The sequence below is a fragment of the Paroedura picta genome, chromosome 1, assembly GCF_049243985.1.
Source record: "Paroedura picta isolate Pp20150507F chromosome 1, Ppicta_v3.0, whole genome shotgun sequence".
NCBI lineage: Eukaryota > Metazoa > Chordata > Lepidosauria > Squamata > Gekkonidae > Paroedura > Paroedura picta.
The window spans coordinates 17,977,580-17,999,636 of record NC_135369.1 but is presented as its reverse complement, the minus strand read 5'-3'; the positions used below and the strand labels follow the sequence as shown (position 1 = coordinate 17,999,636).

The window sequence follows — 22,057 nt, the reverse complement described above, 5'->3', positions numbered from 1 at the left end:
TCAGACTGCCAGCAGCCCTCCAGGGTCTCAGGTCAAGATCATCCACACCGCCTACTACCTGATCACTTTAACAGGAGATGCCGATTCAACTTGGTGCTTTCTGTATGCAGTCTTGCCTGCATACAGCTCTTCAAGGTCATGGGCCAAGGTCTTTCACGTCACTTCCTGGCTGGTTCTTTCACCTGGAGATGTTGGGTCTTGAACCTGGGACTTCCTGCTTGTGAGACACATGCTGCACCACTTAGCCATGGCCTCCAGCTTCTTTCTCCTGGAGTCATTCTCACCTGTAATATATAAGCAGAGAGATTTCTTTTCATCTAGAGCAGGGCCTAGGTCCAGCTCAGGTGGGGTCAATATTAGGGATGCCATTGCCATGTCGGACCTGGGGATCTACAGGAACTATAACTCATCTCCAGGCAACAGAGATCAGTTCTCCTGGAGAAAATGGCAGCTTTGGAGGGTGGTGTCCATAGCATTATACTCCACTGAGGTCCATCCAAGCCCATTCCCAGCTCCACCCCCATAATCTCTACCCAGATCTGAAATCCTAGTCAATATCCAACCAATTTTCAGTTGAGCAAACCCTGGTAGTAGTGGTGATGGTGGTGGTGGTGGTTTGTTTTGGAACGCCCTGTTTCCCCCACCCCACCTTTTAATAGCTCAGCCTTGGCTTTAAACCCAGAGGGAGGGGTTCACTTACATGCATTTCTATAAATCGGCTTGTAAAGGATCGACTCCAAAAGCAGGCCCAAAGAGAACTGCCTGATTCTGAGCAGGGCCGGAGGGTAGGCCGGACGGGGCTCAACTCAAGGCACGCTTTGCAGGAGCTGTCGCTCCCTTCTCTGTGGCCGGCAGAATCAATGCCCGCTCTGTGGAGGGCGAAAGATGTGGCAGGAAGAGGGTGGAGGATGTGTGGGAAAGGCTGGGAGGGGAGAAGAGAGTGAGAGAGAGGAGTTTACTGAGGGGATGGAGGGAGAGAGAGAACACTGAAGGAGCTCCAGCCAAACTTCCAGCACCGTCATAATTGTAGCAAGGCAGCCGGTTGCAGACAGATCCGGGGGCTCAGCAGTGCTAAGAAGGCAGCGGGGGGACAGGGGGCAGTTCCTACTCCTCACGTCTCCTGATTTGGGATTTTGCAAGACCCTCCAAGTCGGGATAAGCTCCGAGACTCCCGAGCCTGTCTGGAAGGGGAGCGTCACGTTTCATCCTACTCCTGGCCAACGGAGGGACATCCGGACGTCCCCCTACGAGTGGCAGACCGGAGCGAATCCTCACCCAAGGGCAGGAGGACCACGGTCAGCGAATCCGGCTTTCCAGGGAGTGCCCCTAGCCATGCTCTGGTTTCTGCTCCTGTGGGTAACGTTGGCGGAGGACCTCGGGGGCACCGCCTCGGCGCTCTCCACCTGCCAGACGTTGGACCTGGAGGTGGCCAGGGCCCGGCGGGTGGAGGCCATCCGGGGGCAGATCCTCAGCAAGCTGCAGATGGCGACGCCTCCCGAAGAGGAGCAAGGGGTGCCCGACCAGCCGCCCCCCGAGGTGATGCTGCTGTACAACAGCACGCGCGAGCTGACCCGAGAGCGAGCGGCCTGCGACGGGCGGGGCAGCAGCGAGGAAGAGGAGTACTACGCCAAGGAAGTGCGGCGGGTGGACATGTTGCCCCCCGGGCATGCTGACAGTAAGGGGTGTGGTGAGGGATGGGGGGGATGGGCGGGAGGTGGTTTGGGGCAGGGCAGGAGGAACGACAAGGCCAAAACATGGCAAGGATGGGTGCTGAGAAGGACAATCAATGGCCATGATAGCCATTTAGCCATGATAGCTAAATAGAAACTCCATGTACTGAGGCAGTATGCCACTGACTACCAGATGCCAGGAAAGGCCTGTTGCCTTGGTGCTTTACTGGTAAGATTCTCAGAAAGAGAATTAAAATGTGGGATTTGCTGCCAGACAATGTAGCGATGGCTACAGGGATAAACAGCTTTAAAAGAGGATTAGATCGATTCATGGAGGATATGCCTGTCAGTGACTACTAGCCAGGGTGGCTGAGGGAAGCCTCTACATTCAAAGGCACTAAGCCTCTGAAGCCCACAGCCAGGAGGCAATCTCAGGGGAAGGCCTTGGCCACCCTGCCCTGTTGTTGGAACTGGCTGGCCCCTGTGTGAGGCAGGAGGCTGGACTGGAGGGACCCTCCCTGGTCTGACCCAGCAGGGCTCTCCTGTGTCCTTATGAGGGGAAGGCCTCGGCCTCCCTGCCCTGTTGCTGGCCCTGCAGAGGGACTGGCTGGCCCCTGTGTGAGGCAGGAGGCTGGACTGGAGGGACCCTCCCTGGTCTGACCCAGCAGGGCTCTCCTGTGTCCTTATGAGGGGAAGGCCTCGGCCTCCCTGCCCTGTTGCTGGCCCTGCAGAGGGACTGGCTGGCCCCTGTGTGAGGCAGGAGGCTGGACTGGAGGGACCCTCCCTGGTCTGACCCAGCAGGGCTCTCCTGTGTCCTTATGAGGGGAAGGCCTCGGCCTCCCTGCCCTGCGGCTGGCCCTGCAGAGGGACTGGCTGGCCCCTGTGTGAGGCAGGAGGCTGGACTGGAGGGACCCTCCCTGGTCTGACCCAGCAGGGCCCTCCTGATATCCTTATGAGGGGAAGGCCTCGGTCTCCCTGCCCTGTTGCTGGCCCTGCAGAGGGACTGGCTGGCAACTGTGTGAGGCAGGAGGCTGGACTGGAGGGACCCTCCCTGGTCTGACCCAGCAGGGCTCTCCTGTGTCCTTATGAGGGGAAGGCCTCGGCCTCCCTGCCCTGTTGCTGGCCCTGCAGAGGGACTGGCTGGCCCCTGTGTGAGGCAGGAGGCTGGAGTGGAGGGACCCTCCCTGGTCTGACCCAGCAGGGCTCTCCTGTGTCCTTATGAGGGGAAGGCCTCGGCCTCCCTGCCCTGTTGCTGGCCCTGCAGAGGGACTGGCTGGCCCCTGTGTGAGGCAGGAGGCTGGACTGGAGGGACCCTCCCTGGTCTGACCCAGCAGGGCCCTCCTGATATCCTTATGAGGGGAAGGCCTCGGTCTCCCTGCCCTGTTGCTGGCCCTGCAGAGGGACTGGCTGACCCCTGTGTGAGGCAGGAGGCTGGAGTGGAGGGACCCTCCCTGGTCTGACCCAGCAGGGCTCTCCTGTGTCCTTATGAGTGGAAGGCCTCGGCCTCCCTGCCCTGCGGCTGGCCCTGCAGAGGGACTGGCTGGCCCCTGTGTGAGGCAGGAGGCTGGACTGGAGGGACCCTCCCTGGTCTGACCCAGCAGGGCCCTCCTGATATCCTTATGAGGGGAAGGCCTCGGTCTCTCTGCCCTGTTGCTGGCCCTGCAGAGGGACTGGCTGGCCCCTGTGTGAGGCAGGAGGCTGGACTGGAGGGACCCTCCCTGGTCTGACCCAGCAGGGCCCTCCTGATATCCTTATGAGGGGAAGGCCTCGGCCTCCCTGCCCTGTTGCTGGCCCTGCAGAGGGACTGGCTGGCCCCTGTGTGAGGTAGGAGGCTGGACTGGAGGGACCCTCCCTGGTCTGACCCAGCAGGGCTCTCCTGTGTCCTTATGAGGGGAAGGCCTCGGCCTCCCTGCCCTGTTGCTGGCCCTGCAGGGGGACTGGCTGGCCCCTGTGTGAGGCAGGAGGCTGGACTGAAGGGATCCTCCCTGGTTTGACCCAGCAGGGCTCTCCTGTGTCCTTATGAGGGGAAGGCCTCGGCCTCCCTGCCCTGTTGCTGGCCCTGCAGGGGGACTGGCTGGCCCCTGTGTGAGGCAGGAGGCTGGACTGAAGGGATCCTCCCTGGTCTGACCCAGCAGGGCTCTCCTGTGTCCTTATGAGGGGAAGGCCTCGGCCTCCCTGCCCTGTTGCTGGCCCTGCAGGGGGACTGGCTGGCCCCTGTGTGAGGCAGGAGGCTGGACTGGAGGGACCCTCCCTGGTCTGACCCAGCAGGGCTCTCCTGTGTCCTTATGAGGGGAAGGCCTCGGCCTCCCTGCCCTGTTGCTGGCCCTGCAGGGGGACTGGCTGGCCCCTGTGTGAGGCAGGAGGCTGGAGTGGAGGGACCCTCCCTGGTCTGACCCAGCAGGGCTCTCCTGTGTCCTTATGAGGGGAAGGCCTCGGCCTCCCTGCCCTGCGGCTGGCCCTGCAGAGGGACTGGCTAGCCCCTGTGTGAGGCAGGAGGCTGGACTGGAGGGACCCTCCCTGGTCTGACCCAGCAGGGCCCTCCTGATATCCTTATGAGGGGAAGGCCTCGGTCTCCCTGCCCTGTTGCTGGCCCTGCAGAGGGACTGGCTGGCCCCTGTGTGAGGCAGGAGGCTGGACTGGAGGGACCCTCCCTGGTCTGACCCAGCAGGGCCCTCCTGATATCCTTATGAGGGGAAGGCCTCGGCCTCCCTGCCCTGTTGCTGGCCCTGCAGAGGGACTGGCTGGCCCCTGTGTGAGGCAGGAGGCTGGACTGGAGGGACCCTCCCTGGTCTGACCCAGCAGGGCTCTCCTGTGTCCTTATGAGGGGAAGGCCTCGGCCTCCCTGCCCTGTTGCTGGCCCTGCAGAGGGACTGGCTGGCCCCTGTGTGAGGCAGGAGGCTGGACTGGAGGGACCCTCCCTGGTCTGACCCAGCAGGGCTCTCCTGTGTCCTTATGAGGGGAAGGCCTCGGCCTCCCTGCCCTGCGGCTGGCCCTGCAGAGGGACTGGCTGGCCCCTGTGTGAGGCAGGAGGCTGGACTGGAGGGACCCTCCCTGGTCTGACCCAGCAGGGCCCTCCTGATATCCTTATGAGGGGAAGGCCTCGGTCTCCCTGCCCTGTTGCTGGCCCTGCAGAGGGACTGGCTGGCAACTGTGTGAGGCAGGAGGCTGGACTGGAGGGACCCTCCCTGGTCTGACCCAGCAGGGCTCTCCTGTGTCCTTATGAGGGGAAGGCCTCGGCCTCCCTGCCCTGTTGCTGGCCCTGCAGAGGGACTGGCTGGCCCCTGTGTGAGGCAGGAGGCTGGAGTGGAGGGACCCTCCCTGGTCTGACCCAGCAGGGCTCTCCTGTGTCCTTATGAGGGGAAGGCCTCGGCCTCCCTGCCCTGTTGCTGGCCCTGCAGAGGGACTGGCTGGCCCCTGTGTGAGGCAGGAGGCTGGACTGGAGGGACCCTCCCTGGTCTGACCCAGCAGGGCCCTCCTGATATCCTTATGAGGGGAAGGCCTCGGTCTCCCTGCCCTGTTGCTGGCCCTGCAGAGGGACTGGCTGACCCCTGTGTGAGGCAGGAGGCTGGAGTGGAGGGACCCTCCCTGGTCTGACCCAGCAGGGCTCTCCTGTGTCCTTATGAGTGGAAGGCCTCGGCCTCCCTGCCCTGCGGCTGGCCCTGCAGAGGGACTGGCTGGCCCCTGTGTGAGGCAGGAGGCTGGACTGGAGGGACCCTCCCTGGTCTGACCCAGCAGGGCCCTCCTGATATCCTTATGAGGGGAAGGCCTCGGTCTCTCTGCCCTGTTGCTGGCCCTGCAGAGGGACTGGCTGGCCCCTGTGTGAGGCAGGAGGCTGGACTGGAGGGACCCTCCCTGGTCTGACCCAGCAGGGCCCTCCTGATATCCTTATGAGGGGAAGGCCTCGGCCTCCCTGCCCTGTTGCTGGCCCTGCAGAGGGACTGGCTGGCCCCTGTGTGAGGTAGGAGGCTGGACTGGAGGGACCCTCCCTGGTCTGACCCAGCAGGGCTCTCCTGTGTCCTTATGAGGGGAAGGCCTCGGCCTCCCTGCCCTGTTGCTGGCCCTGCAGGGGGACTGGCTGGCCCCTGTGTGAGGCAGGAGGCTGGACTGAAGGGATCCTCCCTGGTTTGACCCAGCAGGGCTCTCCTGTGTCCTTATGAGGGGAAGGCCTCGGCCTCCCTGCCCTGTTGCTGGCCCTGCAGGGGGACTGGCTGGCCCCTGTGTGAGGCAGGAGGCTGGACTGAAGGGATCCTCCCTGGTCTGACCCAGCAGGGCTCTCCTGTGTCCTTATGAGGGGAAGGCCTCGGCCTCCCTGCCCTGTTGCTGGCCCTGCAGGGGGACTGGCTGGCCCCTGTGTGAGGCAGGAGGCTGGACTGGAGGGACCCTCCCTGGTCTGACCCAGCAGGGCTCTCCTGTGTCCTTATGAGGGGAAGGCCTCGGCCTCCCTGCCCTGTTGCTGGCCCTGCAGGGGGACTGGCTGGCCCCTGTGTGAGGCAGGAGGCTGGAGTGGAGGGACCCTCCCTGGTCTGACCCAGCAGGGCTCTCCTGTGTCCTTATGAGGGGAAGGCCTCGGCCTCCCTGCCCTGCGGCTGGCCCTGCAGAGGGACTGGCTGGCCCCTGTGTGAGGCAGGAGGCTGGACTGGAGGGACCCTCCCTGGTCTGACCCAGCAGGGCCCTCCTGATATCCTTATGAGGGGAAGGCCTCGGTCTCCCTGCCCTGTTGCTGGCCCTGCAGAGGGACTGGCTGGCCCCTGTGTGAGGCAGGAGGCTGGACTGGAGGGACCCTCCCTGGTCTGACCCAGCAGGGCCCTCCTGATATCCTTATGAGGGGAAGGCCTCGGCCTCCCTGCCCTGTTGCTGGCCCTGCAGAGGGACTGGCTGGCCCCTGTGTGAGGCAGGAGGCTGGACTGGAGGGACCCTCCCTGGTCTGACCCAGCAGGGCTCTCCTGTGTCCTTATGAGGGGAAGGCCTCGGCCTCCCTGCCCTGTTGCTGGCCCTGCAGGGGGACTGGCTGGCCCCTGTGTGAGGCAGGAGGCTGGACTGGAGGGACCCTCCCTGGTCTGACCCAGCAGGGCTCTCCTGTGTCCTTATGAGGGGAAGGCCTCGGCCTCCCTGCCCTGTTGCTGGCCCTGCAGAGGGACTGGCTGGCCCCTGTGTGAGGCAGGAGGCTGGACTGAAGGGATCCTCCCTGGTCTGACCCAGCAGGGCTCTCCTGTGTCCTTATGAGGGGAAGGCCTCGGCCTCGGCCTCCCTGCCCTGTTGCTGGCCCTCCAGAGGGACTGGCTGGCCCCTGGGTGAGGCAGGAGGCTGGACTGGAGGGACCCTCCCTGGTCTGACCCAGCAGGGCTCTCCTGATGTTCTTATGAGGGGAAGAACTTGGCCTCCCTGCCCTGTTGCTGGCCCTCCAGAGGAACCTGTTGGCCACTGTGTGAGGTAGAAGACTGGACTAGATAGACTATTGACAGTCTGACCCAGCAAGGGTTATCTTGTTCATATCTGGATAGTCACCAATAGAAACCACACACTGGTCTTGATTGACCATCGGTCTGATCCGACAGGTGAGCTTTTCTTGTGTTCATTTAAAAGGGAAATTAGAAGACTTTTCTAGAGAGTGGTCTGTCCACAGTCACGGTGGGGAGGGGCCATGGCATCTCCAGCTATAAGTATCAAGTAGGAATTGTAAGCCCTCAACCTGAGACCCTAGAGAATATGTCCAGTCAGAGCAGACAATGCTGAGCTTGAGGGACTTGATACAGTATAAAGCATCTTCATGTGTCCATGGAGCCTCCCTACTCAGAGGCAGTAAACCCCTGGGTAGCCAATACTATAGGACAGAAAGGGAAGGCATGCTACAGGAGTGCTGTTGTTTCCATGTCCCACTGGTGGGCCTTTGGGCAGGCCATTGTGGGGGAAAGAAAGATTGCCTCGATGGTCCAACTGGTCTGATCCATTAGGGCTCTTCTTACATTCTTAGAAGGCCAAAGACAAGGAAGGAATGAGGCCCTGGGCACATTCAGCCTGGGTGATGACCGTCCCTATCCGACCATGGTCGTTTCACCCCGCCTTTGTCCTTTGTGAGTGGGAGCTGTTCTCCTGTCCCTCTCTCAGTCGCCCAGGTGTCTCCAGGGGTGTGCAAAGCAAAAAGGAGAAAATATCCTCCACCCGGACAAAGATCAAGAACCTAAGAAGGTCAACACGAGGGAAATGAACAGGATCACCATTTTAACAATATAGAACCTGTATTCATTAATCAAGTTAAAAACTCAAGACATCCTATGGGCACTGTAGACCTACAGTCCTGAATATATCTTTGCATATATAAAGGAGCCAGCTGGCTATAACGATTATTGTATTGATTGTATATTTTCCATATGCTGGTTTTATTTGATGCCTGACCATTGATAAAGGTGGTAAGACCAAAACACGTCTGGTCAGTGAAGGCATTAGTATGCATGTATGTCTTGATTTTATTGAGGCTATGCTAAAAGCCTCGGATTTTTCACTTGATTAATAAATACTGATATTAATTTTTTGTAAATTATGTTCCACCCTGTATAGGCTTAAGCTCATTTCCCTTGTGTTGACCCTTTTAGGTTCCTGTTCTCCAGAGCAGCCAAATGCATCTTAGATGTAATGTTCCTCTGAAACCGTAAACAGAATCACAGAATCATAGAGTTGGAAGGGGCCACACAGGCCATCTAGCCCAACCCCCTGCTCAACGCAGGATCAGCCCACAGCATCCTAAAGCATCCAAGAAAAATGTGTATCCAACCTTTGCTTGAAGACTGCCAGTGACAGAGAATGCAGGGTGATGATCCTGGCCGAGCACTCAGAATTGTGGCACGGGGGGGATGGAAAGAGCTTGTATTTCAATGGGCAAACCTTCGCCCCCTTCCGCTCGTTTGCTGGCAGTCTCCCTGCCCGGTGCCACTCCTTTCTCCTCTCCACAGACACCATCACGAGCACCCAGCCCAGCCCCTTCTTCCGCCTCCTGCGCTTCGATGTCTCCGGAGCCGAGCCCAACCTCAGCAGCCTCATTCAAGCGGAATTGCGGGTCTACCGGGTGCCAAACCCCCGGGCACGAGCCACAGAGCAGCGAGTAGAGCTGTATCAGGTGAGGGCCCAGTACAGAAGGCAGTCCTGACACCCACTCAGCTTTGTACCCCAGCCTCCTTTCACGGCTCTTCCCTCCTCCCTGTTATCCTCATAACAGCCCTGTAAGGTAGGCTGAAAGGGAGTGGCCAGCCCAAGGTTGTCCTGTGAGCTATGCAGCAATTCGAACCTGGGTTTCCCTAGTACTTTTCTGACATAACCACTGCTCCATGCTGCCTTCCCACATCGCTGTTCCTCCTGGGTTCTGCTCCGAAACGTCTCTTCCAGGAAGGTTGCCACGGTTTTCCCCGAAGGAGGTCCGGTGGACTTCGACCACATCCTGAGAGCCTGAAATCCAACCGGTTCGGTTTCCCCTAGCATTCAGCCACAAGGGAGACAGCACCCACCAACAGAATAGCTTTCACACCGTGCTGTAAGCGCACAAAGGCTTTTGCCAGCAAAATGAACGGGGGGGGGGGGTGGTTCTATTCGTTGAAAGGAGCGGTGTTTGGAGGTTGTTCCATCTGGCCCGGCTCTCCAATTTGGCCGAGTGAGTCTGGGCACATTCATGACAGGTTATATTTCCCGCAGGTGGTGCGGGCACGGGAGCCCTCTGTGCCAAGCCAGCGCTATGTGGAGAGCCAGACGATGCGGCCAACAGATCGGGCCGAGTGGGTGTCGTTTGACGTCACGGACACCGTCAGCCAGTGGCTGGATAGAAGAGGTGAGAGCTACCTTTCTCCTCTCAAACCGGTTTACGTTGAACAGCGTTGGAGTCCAGGGGCATCCCTAAGGCCAACAAAGTTTAATTCTGCATATAAGCTTTGGACACAAACGCAGAATTAAACTTTGTTGCTCTTAAAGGTGCCCCTGGCCTGAAACTTTGTCCTTTTTGTATTGAGCGAAAGATCTTTGCCTAGGCAAGTTTCAAGTTAAGGAGTTGCCGCTCACCCAGTATATCAGTGCTTAACCTGTTTTTTTCTAGTTGTTTTCAAATCATTCCTTGACAAACACAGGCAGTGTGGGGTAGCAATTAGAGTAGGCTTTCTCAGCCAGGGTTTTGTGAAACCCTGGGGTTCCTTGAGGGCCCTGAAAGGGTTTCCCAAATGAGTGGGAGTTACTTAATCTTAATATATATATATTAAAATTTGATAAACAGTTATCAGGTGATGTGATCATATATGGTCATGTTGCTCCACCCCCCAATGCCCAATGATGGGCCTGGAGGGGGGGGAAGGGGAGGGGCCCCGGGTGGGCGTGTCCACAGCTCTGCTTCCAAACTATATTCTGCACGATTGCACCAATTCTAGCGTTTCTTGAAGCCTTAAGAATGTTTCAGGGGATTCTCAACAGTAAAAAAGTTGAGAAAGGCTGAATTTTGGCCTAGGATTAAGAACACCCAGGAATAAATCCCTGCTCTGCCATAAAAGTTTGTTTGTTATCTTGGGCCAATGGAGAACTCTCAGCCTAGCCTACCTTACAGGGTTGTTTCAAGTGGGTAGCCGTGTTGGTCCGAAAAAGCCCAACAAAAAAAGAGTCGAATAGCTTTCGAGTGCAGGCACTCTTCCTCAGACTGAGGAAGCTCATGCCTTGAATAAACCTTTGTTGGTCTTAAAGGTGCTATTGGACTTTTTGTTGTGTTACAGAGTCGTTGTTAGGGTAAAACGGAAGAGAAAAACATAAGCCACTTTTGGAGCCTCATTGCAGAGAAAAGCAGTGAATAAAGCCAATGAATATAGATATTACTTAGCCTTGTTTCAGTTCTGAACTGCTGTACAATGAGGCACAGCAATTGAAAATAATTTGACTGTGGCCAGAGTGACTTCTTGTTGGTTCCTGTGAGTTTTCCAGGTTGTGTGGCCATAGTCTTCTTGTTTTAATCTCTGACATTTTGCCCATAATTGTGGCTGCCGCCTTCAGAGGCAGGACACAGCAAGATGGAGATCTCTTGGTGCCAAATTCCCATCTTGCCACATCCTACTCCAGAAGATGCTCGACACAGTTACTGGCGAAACCTCAGGGGCTAAAACGACCAGCCCACGGCCACACTGCCCGGAAAACCCACAGCAGCCTGTTGACTCCAGCCATGAAGATCTTAGACAACTCACTGACTTCTTGTTGTTTACCTCTCAGAAGCCACGTCACCCGGCCAGCGGGTGACGCAGAGGGCAAACGTTCAGGAGGAAGTTTCAGGTGGGTCGCTGTGTTGGCGTGCAGCAGAAAAGCTAGCTTTGAGTCCAGCAGCACTGTGGAAACCAAAAAGAGTTTCAAGGTATACGCTTGGGAGAGTCCCTGACCAAGGGAGTTTTGACTTTCCAAAGTTCATACCTCAAAAAACTGGTTGGTCTCTGTTGGTGTTGAATCTCGGTGTTCCTACGGTCTCTGCACCATCTCCTTCATGGCTAAGGGATTATGGCAAATGGAGCCATTCTCTTTCTTGCAGCGAGGGTCCACTTCTTTTCACAACCCTGCCGTTTCTGCCTTGGTCCCACTGCCCGCCACTAGACTTCATCGCTCCCAGCTTGATACAGACAGGAATTGGGCAAGGGAAACTTTTCCTGGCAGGGTGGAGACACAGGGCTGGGAAAATCTTCCCCTGCTCCATTTCTAACTGAGATCAGGGAGCTTTCAGCGTTCCGCAGGGCCTGTAAAACGGAGCTCTTCCGCCAGGCCGGTGGTTGAGGCTGGGCCGCAAAGTCGATCTGGCCCCCCATAACACCTATACTACTGTAACAGTAGCTAAGACCAACTTGCTCCCTCATTCTCCCTCCCTCTTGTTTGGGAATTGGGGGTGGGTTAGTTGAGCTTATATGTTCTGCTGTATCTTGGGGGCTTTTTGCACGGCTTCAAAATCGCACAATGGTTGCTAATTGGAAACGCTATTGATTTGCCTTAACGCACGACGTCGTAGACAATCTGCAACACTCCTGAAACCGATCAGCAAAAAGCACTTCGTTGTAGCGCTTTCAGGGGAATCCCAAAAAGTGGATTCACCCTCCGGAAAGTGCTACACTCTTGCAAACAATCTGTAACACTAGCGATAAAGACCTGGGCGTTAACATTGTTGCGGTTTCTTCAAAGTCCCTCCTCCTGAGCCTGTCCTCCAAACTTCCGGTGAAGCGATCGCCATTTTTTTTTCTCCGAGCGAGCGGGGATAAACGCACCAGCGAGCCTCTTTCAGTTTAGAGGCTTCCCTGGCTTCAGTCCCTCCCCTTCAGTCACTAAGCACACACATTTAACACAGTCATTCAGCCGAAAATCGGCCGTGAGAGGGGGGGAGGGGGGATTTTTTTCTTTTCACTCGAGGCAGCGTGGCCACGATCATACGATCAAACGACAGCTCAAACACATTAGGCAGCTGGATGGGTCTCTCCGTTGCAACGAATCTACACAGATTCGTTACAATGGGTGTTTTTTTTTTTTTTAAACCTTTCTTAAGGGGAAAGGGGCTGTTTGGGAGCATGCTAACGGCTGCCCATTGGCTGCTTGACGGCCAGGGGTGGGACGAGCTCGGCAATAGCGCTTCCTTTCTAGCGATTTCTGCCGAGACCGGAAGCCTGTGGGAAACTCTACAAAACGCAACTGGATACCACTACAAAGGCAGGTATGCATAACGACGAATTCCACTATTTTAAATGGCGATTTTTCATTCAGTGACCAATTTGCAACAAAGATCCCGATGCGTAAAGCCCCTTGATTTATTGTGGTTATTATGTTTTGTTGTTGTGATTTTAATGTATGGGGTTTTTATTGGGGTTTTATTACTGTAAATAATAATAATCTCTCCAGGGAGAGGCGAGTAACAACAACAACAACAATAATAATTTAAAAAAGGGATCTCATACATACACCAGACAATCTGGCACACTGAGAATAAAAATCAGCATTGCTGGAGATGACCCGATCTGTTCTCCTTCCTTTTTTGTCCTTCCCTTCCCTGAGAAATCTATGGCCCAGTATTTTGCTAACTTCCCAAACCCTTTCCATGGCCATGCGTTCATGCCGGCTAGAATGAATATCTTTTCTTTGGCGGTCTCTTTTGGGAGAAATCAGAAGATTCCTTATGATCAAAGGCTGCGTGATTGTCCTCTTGGCAAACCATAATCTACTTTCCATTTACTTTCTTCTTGCTCGCTATTTTCTAAATAATGTTTTTTTTCTTGTTAGGACTAATAAATTATCTGCTCATGGCCCCAAAGAGTTGTTAGCGGATAGTTCTGAAGGAATGGAATGTGTCGCAGGATTTTTAGCCATTGTGCTCTGATAAAAGGCACAAATCCAAAATGCCAAGAAACGGGGGGGCTTGTTTCTTAACGATATTGTTGTTAGGTGCGAAGTTGTGTCTGACCCATCGCGACCCCATGGACAATGATCCTCCAGGCCTTCCTGTCCTCTACCATTCCCCGGAGTCCATTTAAGTTTGCACCGAATGCATCATTGACTCCATCCAGCCACCTCATTCTCTGTCGTCCCCTTCTTCTTAACGATAAACTTCTTAAGAAAGAATATTCAGAACAATAGGGGTATTCAGGCAGTTGTGGAGGTTGAGTTTTGTTAGGCGAAATGGTTGTGTTTTAAACCAAAATTCCTATTTTTTGTCCCCCCTTGTGTTATATATTTTATATCTTAACCTTACGTAATGATGGTTCTATATGCCAATAAAGGTTTACCAACTGACTGACTGACTGAGATCAGGTTGCTGCTGTTAAGAGGCAGAAGAGCAGGGCTAGGTTTTCTTTATTGTGGCATTGATGTTTGCTCCTGAACACACATGAAACTGCCTTATACCGAACCGGATCCTTGGTCCAGTACTGTCTACTCAGACTAGCAGCAGCTCTCTAGGATGTCAGGGAGAGGTCTTTCCCTTCAACTACTGCTTGGTCCATTTAACTGGAAATGCCGGGGATTAAACCTGGGACTTTCTGCATGCCAAACTGAGGCTCTCATACTGAGTCGAGGCCCCTCCCCTCTAGTGCTGGTGAAACCTGTCAATCTCCCCTGCTTTTTCTCCAGAGAGAAACCTGGGCCTGAAATTGGGGGTGCACTGCCCTTGTTGCACTTACGTCCCCGCCGGGAACACGATTAACCCCAACCACAGCGAAGAGCTGGAGGTGCGCTTTGCAGGTAGGCACGTGGCTGACGCTGGGGGGACAGGGAAGGCGGAGAAGCAGCAGCCCTTCTCCCCAGACCTACGAGAACTTTCCGTACATGCAGGCTTGGATGACGATCTCATCAAGGAGGCTTGGAAAGGGCGTGCACGACCCCCAGACCTCAGCGGCAAGGCACCCCACCTGATCCTCACGCTGCTGCCCCCACACCGCCTGGAGCCCCCGCCCAAGGGGCGCCGCCGTCGAGCAGCCAATGCTCCGACCTGTACCAGGTGAGGCATCCAAATAATTCGGAAGGATCTGCACAACAGTGGGCCCCAAAGCACCAAACGGCAGAAGATGTATGCGGAAGACTCCATCAGCCCCTCCAGCTTTTCTTTTATGAAGGCTGTTGGGGCTAATTTTACTTCTCCCTGCTCCCCCCCCCCATCCCTTTTAGATGGCCCTGTTTCCAAGAGCCATGTAGTCTCTTCTTTGCTCCCAATTTTATTTGGCCCTTTGCCTGATACCTTGTGTCACTGAGTTCCATAGGCAGCAGGGAAAGAGGAAGGCATGGATTGAGTGACCTCTAGTGGCTGGAACATGGTATGGCCACCCCTTCCTTTTGCTTCCTGAGAACTAATGTATTAACCTTGCTTCAGTCAATGCATGTACAATGTACATTACACACTAGCAGTTCTTAGAGCCTGTCAATATTTCAGAGCTGAGGGACCTTGAGAATCCGCTCACAAACACTAAGGGCCAGCTTGTTGTAGTGGTTAGGAGCGTGGACTTCTGGTGAGCCAGGATTGATTCTTTCATGTTGAGAAAAGTGGCATATAAGAACCAACTTCTCCTTCCTTCCTTCCTTCCTTCCTTCCTTCCTTCCTTCCTTCCTCTGTATCTCTCTCTCCCTCCTTCCCTCTCTCTTTTCCTTCCTTCCTTCCTTCCTTCCTTCCTTCCTTCCTTCCTTCCTTCCTTCCTTCTCTTCCTCTGTTTATGGTAGACAGACCTGGTAGAGATCATGTTTTTTGGCTGTTGTGGTTGCACGGTGAATTTGGAAACAAGTACTAGCCATCTTCCTCTGGTTGTTGCTCTTCTCCTTTCTTACCTACACCTATTTAGCATCCCTAGACTATCTGCTCGAAAAGGAGAACCAGTGGAATGTAATGGTTAAAAGTCAGACCAGAGAGTTCTGAGTTCAAATTTACCTTCTTTAGCCATGAAGCTCACTGGTTCACCTTTTGACAGCTGCCACCCTTACTTAACTGATAAAAGACAGGGAAAAAATAAGCGCAGCAACAGATAGATGACTATACAGAACTGGGTGGAGTCAGAAACCATGCTAACAATTATGCATCACAAAAGGAGTGTCCTTGGCAGCATGACCCAGGAAAAGTTGGTGAAAAGCAAGTCTCAGAAGCCTTGGTGAAAACACGCCAGGCAGCGTTTTCAATGCATAACCAAAAATAACACAATGGGTTTTGTTCAGTGAAACCAGTCACAGATGCAGAATTGAGATTTAAGACATCGTTTTTAGCAGTGCTTTTGCGACTTTTCCATAATGTAAAATACCCCCAGGAGTGGAATCTGCTATTCATGCTCTCTTTCCCAGGAATACAGACCAGGGTTGTTGTCTCCGCACCCTGTACATTGATTTCCGCAAAGATCTGAAGTGGAAATGGATCCACCAACCCAAAGGCTACAAGGCAAATTTTTGCGCCGGGACCTGTCGCTACGTATGGAGCACGGACACACAGTACAACATGGTGAGAATTTGGCTCCTGTGGTGTCCTGAGGGTGGACGGACCCCTGAGCTCAACCCTCAGCCCTGCCTTTCCCATTATCTTGTCTGTATTATCTTTTTTATTATATATTTTAAACAATGTTATTTATAATCTGCCTTTCTCAAGATGATCCTCAAGTAACAGGAGAGGAGCACACAAAGAAGATAACAGCAAAAAATATAGTTTGTGTATATATAGATGTAAGCAATAATATGTAAATCAAATAATAAGTCCTGTTTCTTGTCCAGTCCTTGGAAGCCAAGGGAGAAATTCTGTATCATGCATGCTGAACTGAATTCCGGTATAACAAAGCATGTTTCATAATTTTCTTCAGCAGCATTAACCAAATATCAGAACATCAGCTCTCCACGGCAGGGGTAGTCAACCTGTGGTCCTCCAGATGTTCATGGACTACAATTCCCATGAGCCCCTGCCAGCGTTTGCTGGCAGGGGCTCATGGGAATTGTGGTCCATGAACATCTGGAGGACCACAGGTTGACTACCTCTGCTCCATGGCACCTGGCTCACAGTGGCTTGTGTCTCATCTTTGAACTTTGTGAGTGTCCTGAATTGTGCAGGGGGTTGGAATAGATGACCCAGGAGATCCCTTCCAGCTCTGTGATTCTGTGATTCTATGAACTGAATGACTGATCCTCCATGTTCCGCATGCATTATAGAGAATTTCTCCTTTGGTTACTCAAGATGACATTCAATAAACAACGCAATAGGATTTGGGTTGTAGAACCAACCCGAAGTCTGAAAAACAGTACTGAAGCAAAGCGTAAGGGGTAACATGACACTTGAAACAATGCCAAACGATGCCACAGCATCCAGCCCACAGCAAACTGTACAGAGTAGTACAGACCACAGTCCCCAATAACTTGTCCAAGCAACTTTTGGAAGGCTTTTGTACAGTGCTAACCTATTGTCTACATAGAAAAGCCCCCTGAATAATTCCGTTTTGCATAGTTTGCAGAAAGCCAGAAGAGCAGGGAGACTTCCTGACCTCCCTGGGGGCCACAACGGAGAAGGCCACGTATACGGGCAGTTGTTTATTTGGGCACAGGTTGGCTTGGATTTGCATGAAGCAGTTCAGAAGCAAGAAAACACCCCCTTTGTTTTTAGATTCCATGCGCCTTTGAAGGCATTATTCCTAGGAGAGGTCTTCCGGCCTGAAGTTTTGTAGTTTAGCAGTTAAGAGCGGCATCCTCTGATCTGGAGAACCGGGTTTGATTCCCCACCTCCGCCTGCAGCCAGCTGGGTGACCTTGAGCCCGCCAGAGGTTTCAGAGCTTTCTCAGCCCCACTTGCCTCACAGGGTGTCTGTTGTGAGAAGAGGAAAGGGAAGGTGTTTGTAAGCCGGCTTTGAGACACCTTCGGAGAGTAAAAAGAGAGATACAAAAACCCAGCTCTTCTCCGGATGACAGAACAGGAAAGCTTCTTCTTGGATAATGCCCATACACTTCATGGCAGGGACCATTTTTAGAAGAGGCATTCCTTTCTGGATGTGAGAAGGGTAAATGGATCTGTTACAGTACGTAGCATTTTGGAAGCGGTATTGCCATCTGGAAGAAGGTAAATTATTCTTGAATAACCCCAAAACGTGTCAGACAGGAACCATTCTAGAAGAGGCATTCCCTCCTGAGTCCTAAAGAAAGGAAAACCTGTTTTCTAAGAAAACGCTTGCTGTTTCCTGTTTGTATAAGTGCTCCTGTTTAAAATAACATTTTTTAAAAGCCACAACCTGATGCTTGATGAATTAGGGGCATCCTTTTAGCTGACTGACACTTCTTAAAATTAATCTGTGGTCCTCCAGATGTCCGTGGACTACAGTTCCCATGAGCCCCTGCCAGCGTTTGCTGGCAGGGGCTCATGGGAATTGTAGTCCATGGACATCTGGAGGACCACAGGTTGACTACCCCTGGATTAGAACACTGCAGATTTTAAAGCAAAGGCTTCACCAAAACGAGGGATTTATGGGGAGTGGAGCAGGACAGGGGTGTTTGGCAGTAGGATTCCTGGAGTCAGGCCCCAGGTGGAAAAGGGTGGCGGCTGGTTACCTGAGCTAAGATCTTTGGTCAAACGCAGGAGCTAGAGGACCACGGATCCCAAGCACGCATCCTCCCTGACCCCCTCTCTGTTTCCCATTGGGCAGGTGCTCCCTTTGTACAACAAGCTGAACCCCGAAGCCTCCGCCGCCCCCTGCTGCGTCCCTCACGAACTGGAGCCCTTGACCATCCTCTACTACGTCGGCCGCTCTCCCAAAGTGCAGCAGCTCAGCAACATGATTGTGAAGTCTTGCCGTTGCCGTTGAGGGGGGGACGGGACTGGCGTCGTGGATGCTGGGGAGCTGGGCTCGCTCTGGGACAGAGACCTGAAAAGCTGGGAGTGGGATGGGGTGGGGACCGTGGACCTTCCCATGACCTTGCTCCACCCACCAGTAAGAGGCTCCACCCTTTTATTCTGGCCCAGCCCACTTGCGGCTCCCCCACCACCACTGCCAACAAAGGACTCTCCTGTCTTTGTTTTTGTCCTGAATAATCTGAAGAACAGAGACTTCAGGTTACCCCCGCCCCCCGCCCCCCAAGTCGGTTTCTCGTCACATGGAAACAAGAGTCACTGGCAGTCTTCAAGCAAAGGTTGGATACACACTTTTCTTGGATGCTTTAGGATGCTTAGGGCTGATCCTGCGTTGAGCAGGGGGTTGGGCTAGATGGCCTGTGTGGCCCCTTCCAACTCTATGGTTCTATGATTCTAAGAGGACTGAAACCGGCCTGGATGCCCCGCCTCCTGATCTCATCTGTTCATTCACTCAATAGCGTGCAAAGGACACTTGGCACATGCTCAGAGGCCTCTTCCTTATCCAGCTATTTGTTTCCAAGTACGCTGTCCCTGGAGGGGCGCAGCGTGAGCAAAGCCCCCCGGGCATGGCAGAGATCTGGGCCCAAGGGAGGGGTAGTCACACGGCAGCCTGGGGTGTGGGGGTTTGGCCTAGCCCCACGCACACACATCTATCCCAAACCAAGTGTCTGTCGAAGGCTTGGCACCGCAGAGAGGAGTGCAAATAGAGGGCAGCCTTGGCACGGGGAGGAGCAGGTTGCCAGACAAAGGGTCCCTTGATAGGGAAAGGGGGCTGAGGGGCACCAGGAGAAACAGGGCTGTGTGTTTAGGAGGGGGTGAGGTGGGAAGGGAAGCAGACAGAGGGGGCTGGGGGAGCGCCCGCAGGTAAATATTTGAGAGCGGAGCTTTGCGGTGGCTTCTGGATCCCTGTGTCAACACGACACTCCGACGGAGACAGAGAGTCCCGGCCTCTCCCCGTCCCAGTACTGGGGATGTGGGGAAGGGCTGGGAAGCGAGTCCAGAATGGCCAGAGGCAAGCTGCGGGCTCTCTGGACTTCATACCCCTCCCCACCCAAAATCCCGCCTTGAAGAAGGACCTGGTACCTAGCAAGAACACAAAAAATGGGAAGTTGTTGTCCTCAAAGTTTCCAACAAATGTTTATTTTTAAAAATAAGTGACTAATCTGGCCTGGAAGGCAATAACGACTTTTGATGGTTAGTTAATTTAATTACCTTGTCCCTCCGCACACTTCCTACCTGAACGCCAACCTTACCTGGAAAGTTGGACACTCAGAACTGGAAAATGTAGTTTTTGAATAACTGAGCCCCCCTTTGCAGGCCATACCACAAACTCACCTTCCTTTCGGAATCGAGGAGGCTTATTCAAGACGCAATCCCCCTACCTCCCCATACAGACCTAGCTGCATGAATCTTGGGGTTCTTGCGTGAACATGCATGAAGCTGCCTTGTGCTGAATCAGGCCCTTGGTCCACTGAAGTCTGTATTGTCTACTGCTCAGACTAGAAGCAGTTCTCCGGGCTCTCAGTCTTTTGCGTCACCTACGGCCTGGCCCTTTTAACTGGAGGTGACGGGGATTGAACCCGGGACCTCCTGAATGCAAAGCAGAGGCCCTCCTGCTGAGCCATGGCCCCTCCCCTAGGTGTTTACATCAGAAACCAAGAAACATCGAGGGATCAGACCAATAGCCTGTCCAGTCCAACATCCTCCTTCCTGCAGGTGCCAATCACTTGCCCTGGTAAGGCCAAGGGGCAAGCAAGGTGTAGAGGACTTCATCCCTTGTTGCCTCCCTGGCATTCAGAGAAGAACATTGCCCCTGATCATGGAGGTTCCATTTAGCTATTGCAGATCATAAGCACTGATCTCCCTCTCCCCCCCCCCCACACAAATTGATCTAATTTTCTTTGGAGTCCACCTAAGACCATGTGCTGGTGTGATAGAAAATGCCGTCAAGTCCTTGCCAATTTAAGGCAATCCATGGTGAGATTTTCAAGGCAAGAAACATCCAGAGGGGGGTTGGCAGGTGCCTGCCTCTGTGTAGTGACCCTGGGCTCCCTTGGTGAGCTCCCATCTAGATACTAATCAGGGGTGACCCTGCTTAGCTTCTGAGATCTAATGAGGTTAGCCTAGCCCAGGGGTGGTCAAACTGTGGCTCTCCAGATGTTCATGGACTACAATTCCCATGAGCCCCTGCCACCCCAGTCAGGGCTGTCTTCTGGTTGTACGCCCTAAATATCCATTACATATAAATTCCCAGTTCCGTAAATTAGTGAATTCCACGTGTTACTTTCATAAAACCACAAGGCCCGTGATTCATTGCACCTCTAGGCATGATGGGAAAAGGCATCCTTTGGGGGAAAAAAATCTGAGAACGGAAGGACCTGCCGCGGAGACAGAAACCGCCTGAAATCTACAAGCAGGCCAAACTGGTTGTAGAATTCCTAACGCCGGTATCTGCATTGCTGCGCCAAGATTACCCCCAACACCTCGTTTTTGTTGTGCAACCACTGCATGAAAATGGGGTTGAGAAATGACCCTGATCCCGATTCTTTGTAAAAAAAAAAAAAAGAAAGAATAAATTATGTCTATTCCAGATTAAGTGCCACTCTTGAGACAGCTCAGCCCCTAATTCAGGGGATCTCTGACAAGAAAGAAGATCTGATCCTTCCTTGTGATTAATTTTTTATATCTGTGTGCATGTGCGTTTACTGGCGGGGTGCTCTGCTTCATTTCTACCCCATATCCTCCTCAGGTTGCAAAGGAAGTATGCTGTCTATTGAGCAAAGTGTTAATGCTTCTGCCATTACTTCCCCCACCCTACCCCTCTGCCGTTTCTGCAGCCGTGCCTGATTGCCACTGGGTACAAGCTGGGTGTGGGTAATGTGGGCCTCCCTTCTCCTCTTTGGCTCCCCTGCCGTTTCCTGGTCCAGTTAGCTATGTGGAGGGGATTTAAGAAGGAGGGGTGTGGGTTTTATTTACTTTATTATTTATCGTAAACCACATTAAGTCTACTTGTGGGGAGGAGCAGTAGAGAAAGCAAACAGAAAAAAATAAGCAGTTTTGCCCCAAATGTTGCTTAGCAGCCAGCATAGCTCAGATCCTAAAACAGGACCCAGACAATGCACAAGTAAGAAGCACTCTCCGAGTCACTTAGTACTGTGTCTAATTTGGAAACTGAAACACTGAGCAGTGGGAACACCGGCAAACTCTTCTGGGTTGGACAATGCCCCTGTCAGAGACGTATCTGCTGAGTCAATGGGCTTTTCCGCAATCTCAGTTTACCCATTGTTAAATTCCTGTTTCTTCAGGGTTACCCCTCCTCTGTTTCGCATGCATTTTGCTCCCTCTGGTGGCCAATTTGACATAAAACAGGTGTCTTTCTAGTTCTGAGAGCCAGTGTGCTGTAGCGGTTAAGTGTGGCAGACTCTAATCTGGAGAGCCAGATTTTATTCCCCCACTCCTCCACATGCAGCCAGCTGAGTGTTCTCAGAGCTGCCTCAGTCCCACCTGCCTCATAGGGTGTCTGTTGGGGGGAGAGGAAGGGAAAGGTAAGCCATTTTGTAAGCCATTTTGCGACTCCTTCTGGTAGTGAACCAAGGTGTATTAATAAACAGCTCTTTTTTTTTTTATTACACTGTTGATTTAAACCACAGGGATATAAACTGGAAATAAGTCTGTTTTATGTTGAAGCAACCACTAGAGGGAGCAAAATACATGGAATATGGAAAAGCCCCATCTCTGGCTCCTGCCTTGTATAACAGAAACACGGTGAGTGAGGCACCAGAGGATAAGCAGACATTAATTAATTTTGCTTAAATTAGTCTGAAGCAATAGGACAACATTTTAATCTCAAGGCCTCATACCCAGAATGAAACTTTGTTGGTCTTAAAGGTGCCACCAGACTCAACCTCTGTCCTCTTAATTTCCCAGGCTGACTACCTACTAGAATACGTTGGATGGACTCAGATTTTGGTTATCTACCCAAGTTGGCTCATCACACCTGCAGAATCAAAGCACTCACAGACATGCCTGTCAACAGGCCATTTCATATCTGCCCCCCTGTCCTT

At 53.4% G+C, this 22,057-nt stretch overlaps 1 protein-coding gene across 1 annotated transcript; it reads left to right on the top strand.

Moving 5' to 3' along the window:
• The first annotated feature begins 1,332 nt into the window (after nucleotides 1–1,332).
• Nucleotides 1,333–22,044, top strand: LOC143831171 (transforming growth factor beta-2 proprotein-like). Its single transcript, XM_077324246.1, has 7 exons — nucleotides 1,333–1,675; nucleotides 8,618–8,781; nucleotides 9,351–9,483; nucleotides 13,773–13,883; nucleotides 13,974–14,139; nucleotides 15,462–15,615; nucleotides 17,788–22,044. The coding sequence occupies exons 1-7, from the start codon at nucleotides 1,333–1,335 to the stop codon at nucleotides 17,944–17,946; spliced, it is 1,230 nt and encodes a 409-aa protein (XP_077180361.1). The 3' UTR covers nucleotides 17,947–22,044.
• Nucleotides 22,045–22,057: the final 13 nt, after the last annotated feature.

What these genes read in the sequence shown, in the direction of transcription:
- LOC143831171 (XM_077324246.1), top strand. Translation starts at nt 1,333, where the DNA reads ATGCTCTGGTTTCTGCTCCTGTGGGTAACGTTGGCGGAGGACCTCGGG. An exon ending in GCCCCCCGGGCATGCTGACA is followed by an intron (nt 1,676 to 8,617) that starts GTAAGGGGTGTG and finishes TCCTCTCCACAG; the next exon opens with ACACCATCACGAGCACCCAG. An exon ending in AATGCTCCGACCTGTACCAG is followed by an intron (nt 14,140 to 15,461) that starts GTGAGGCATCCA and finishes TCTCTTTCCCAG; the next exon opens with GAATACAGACCAGGGTTGTT.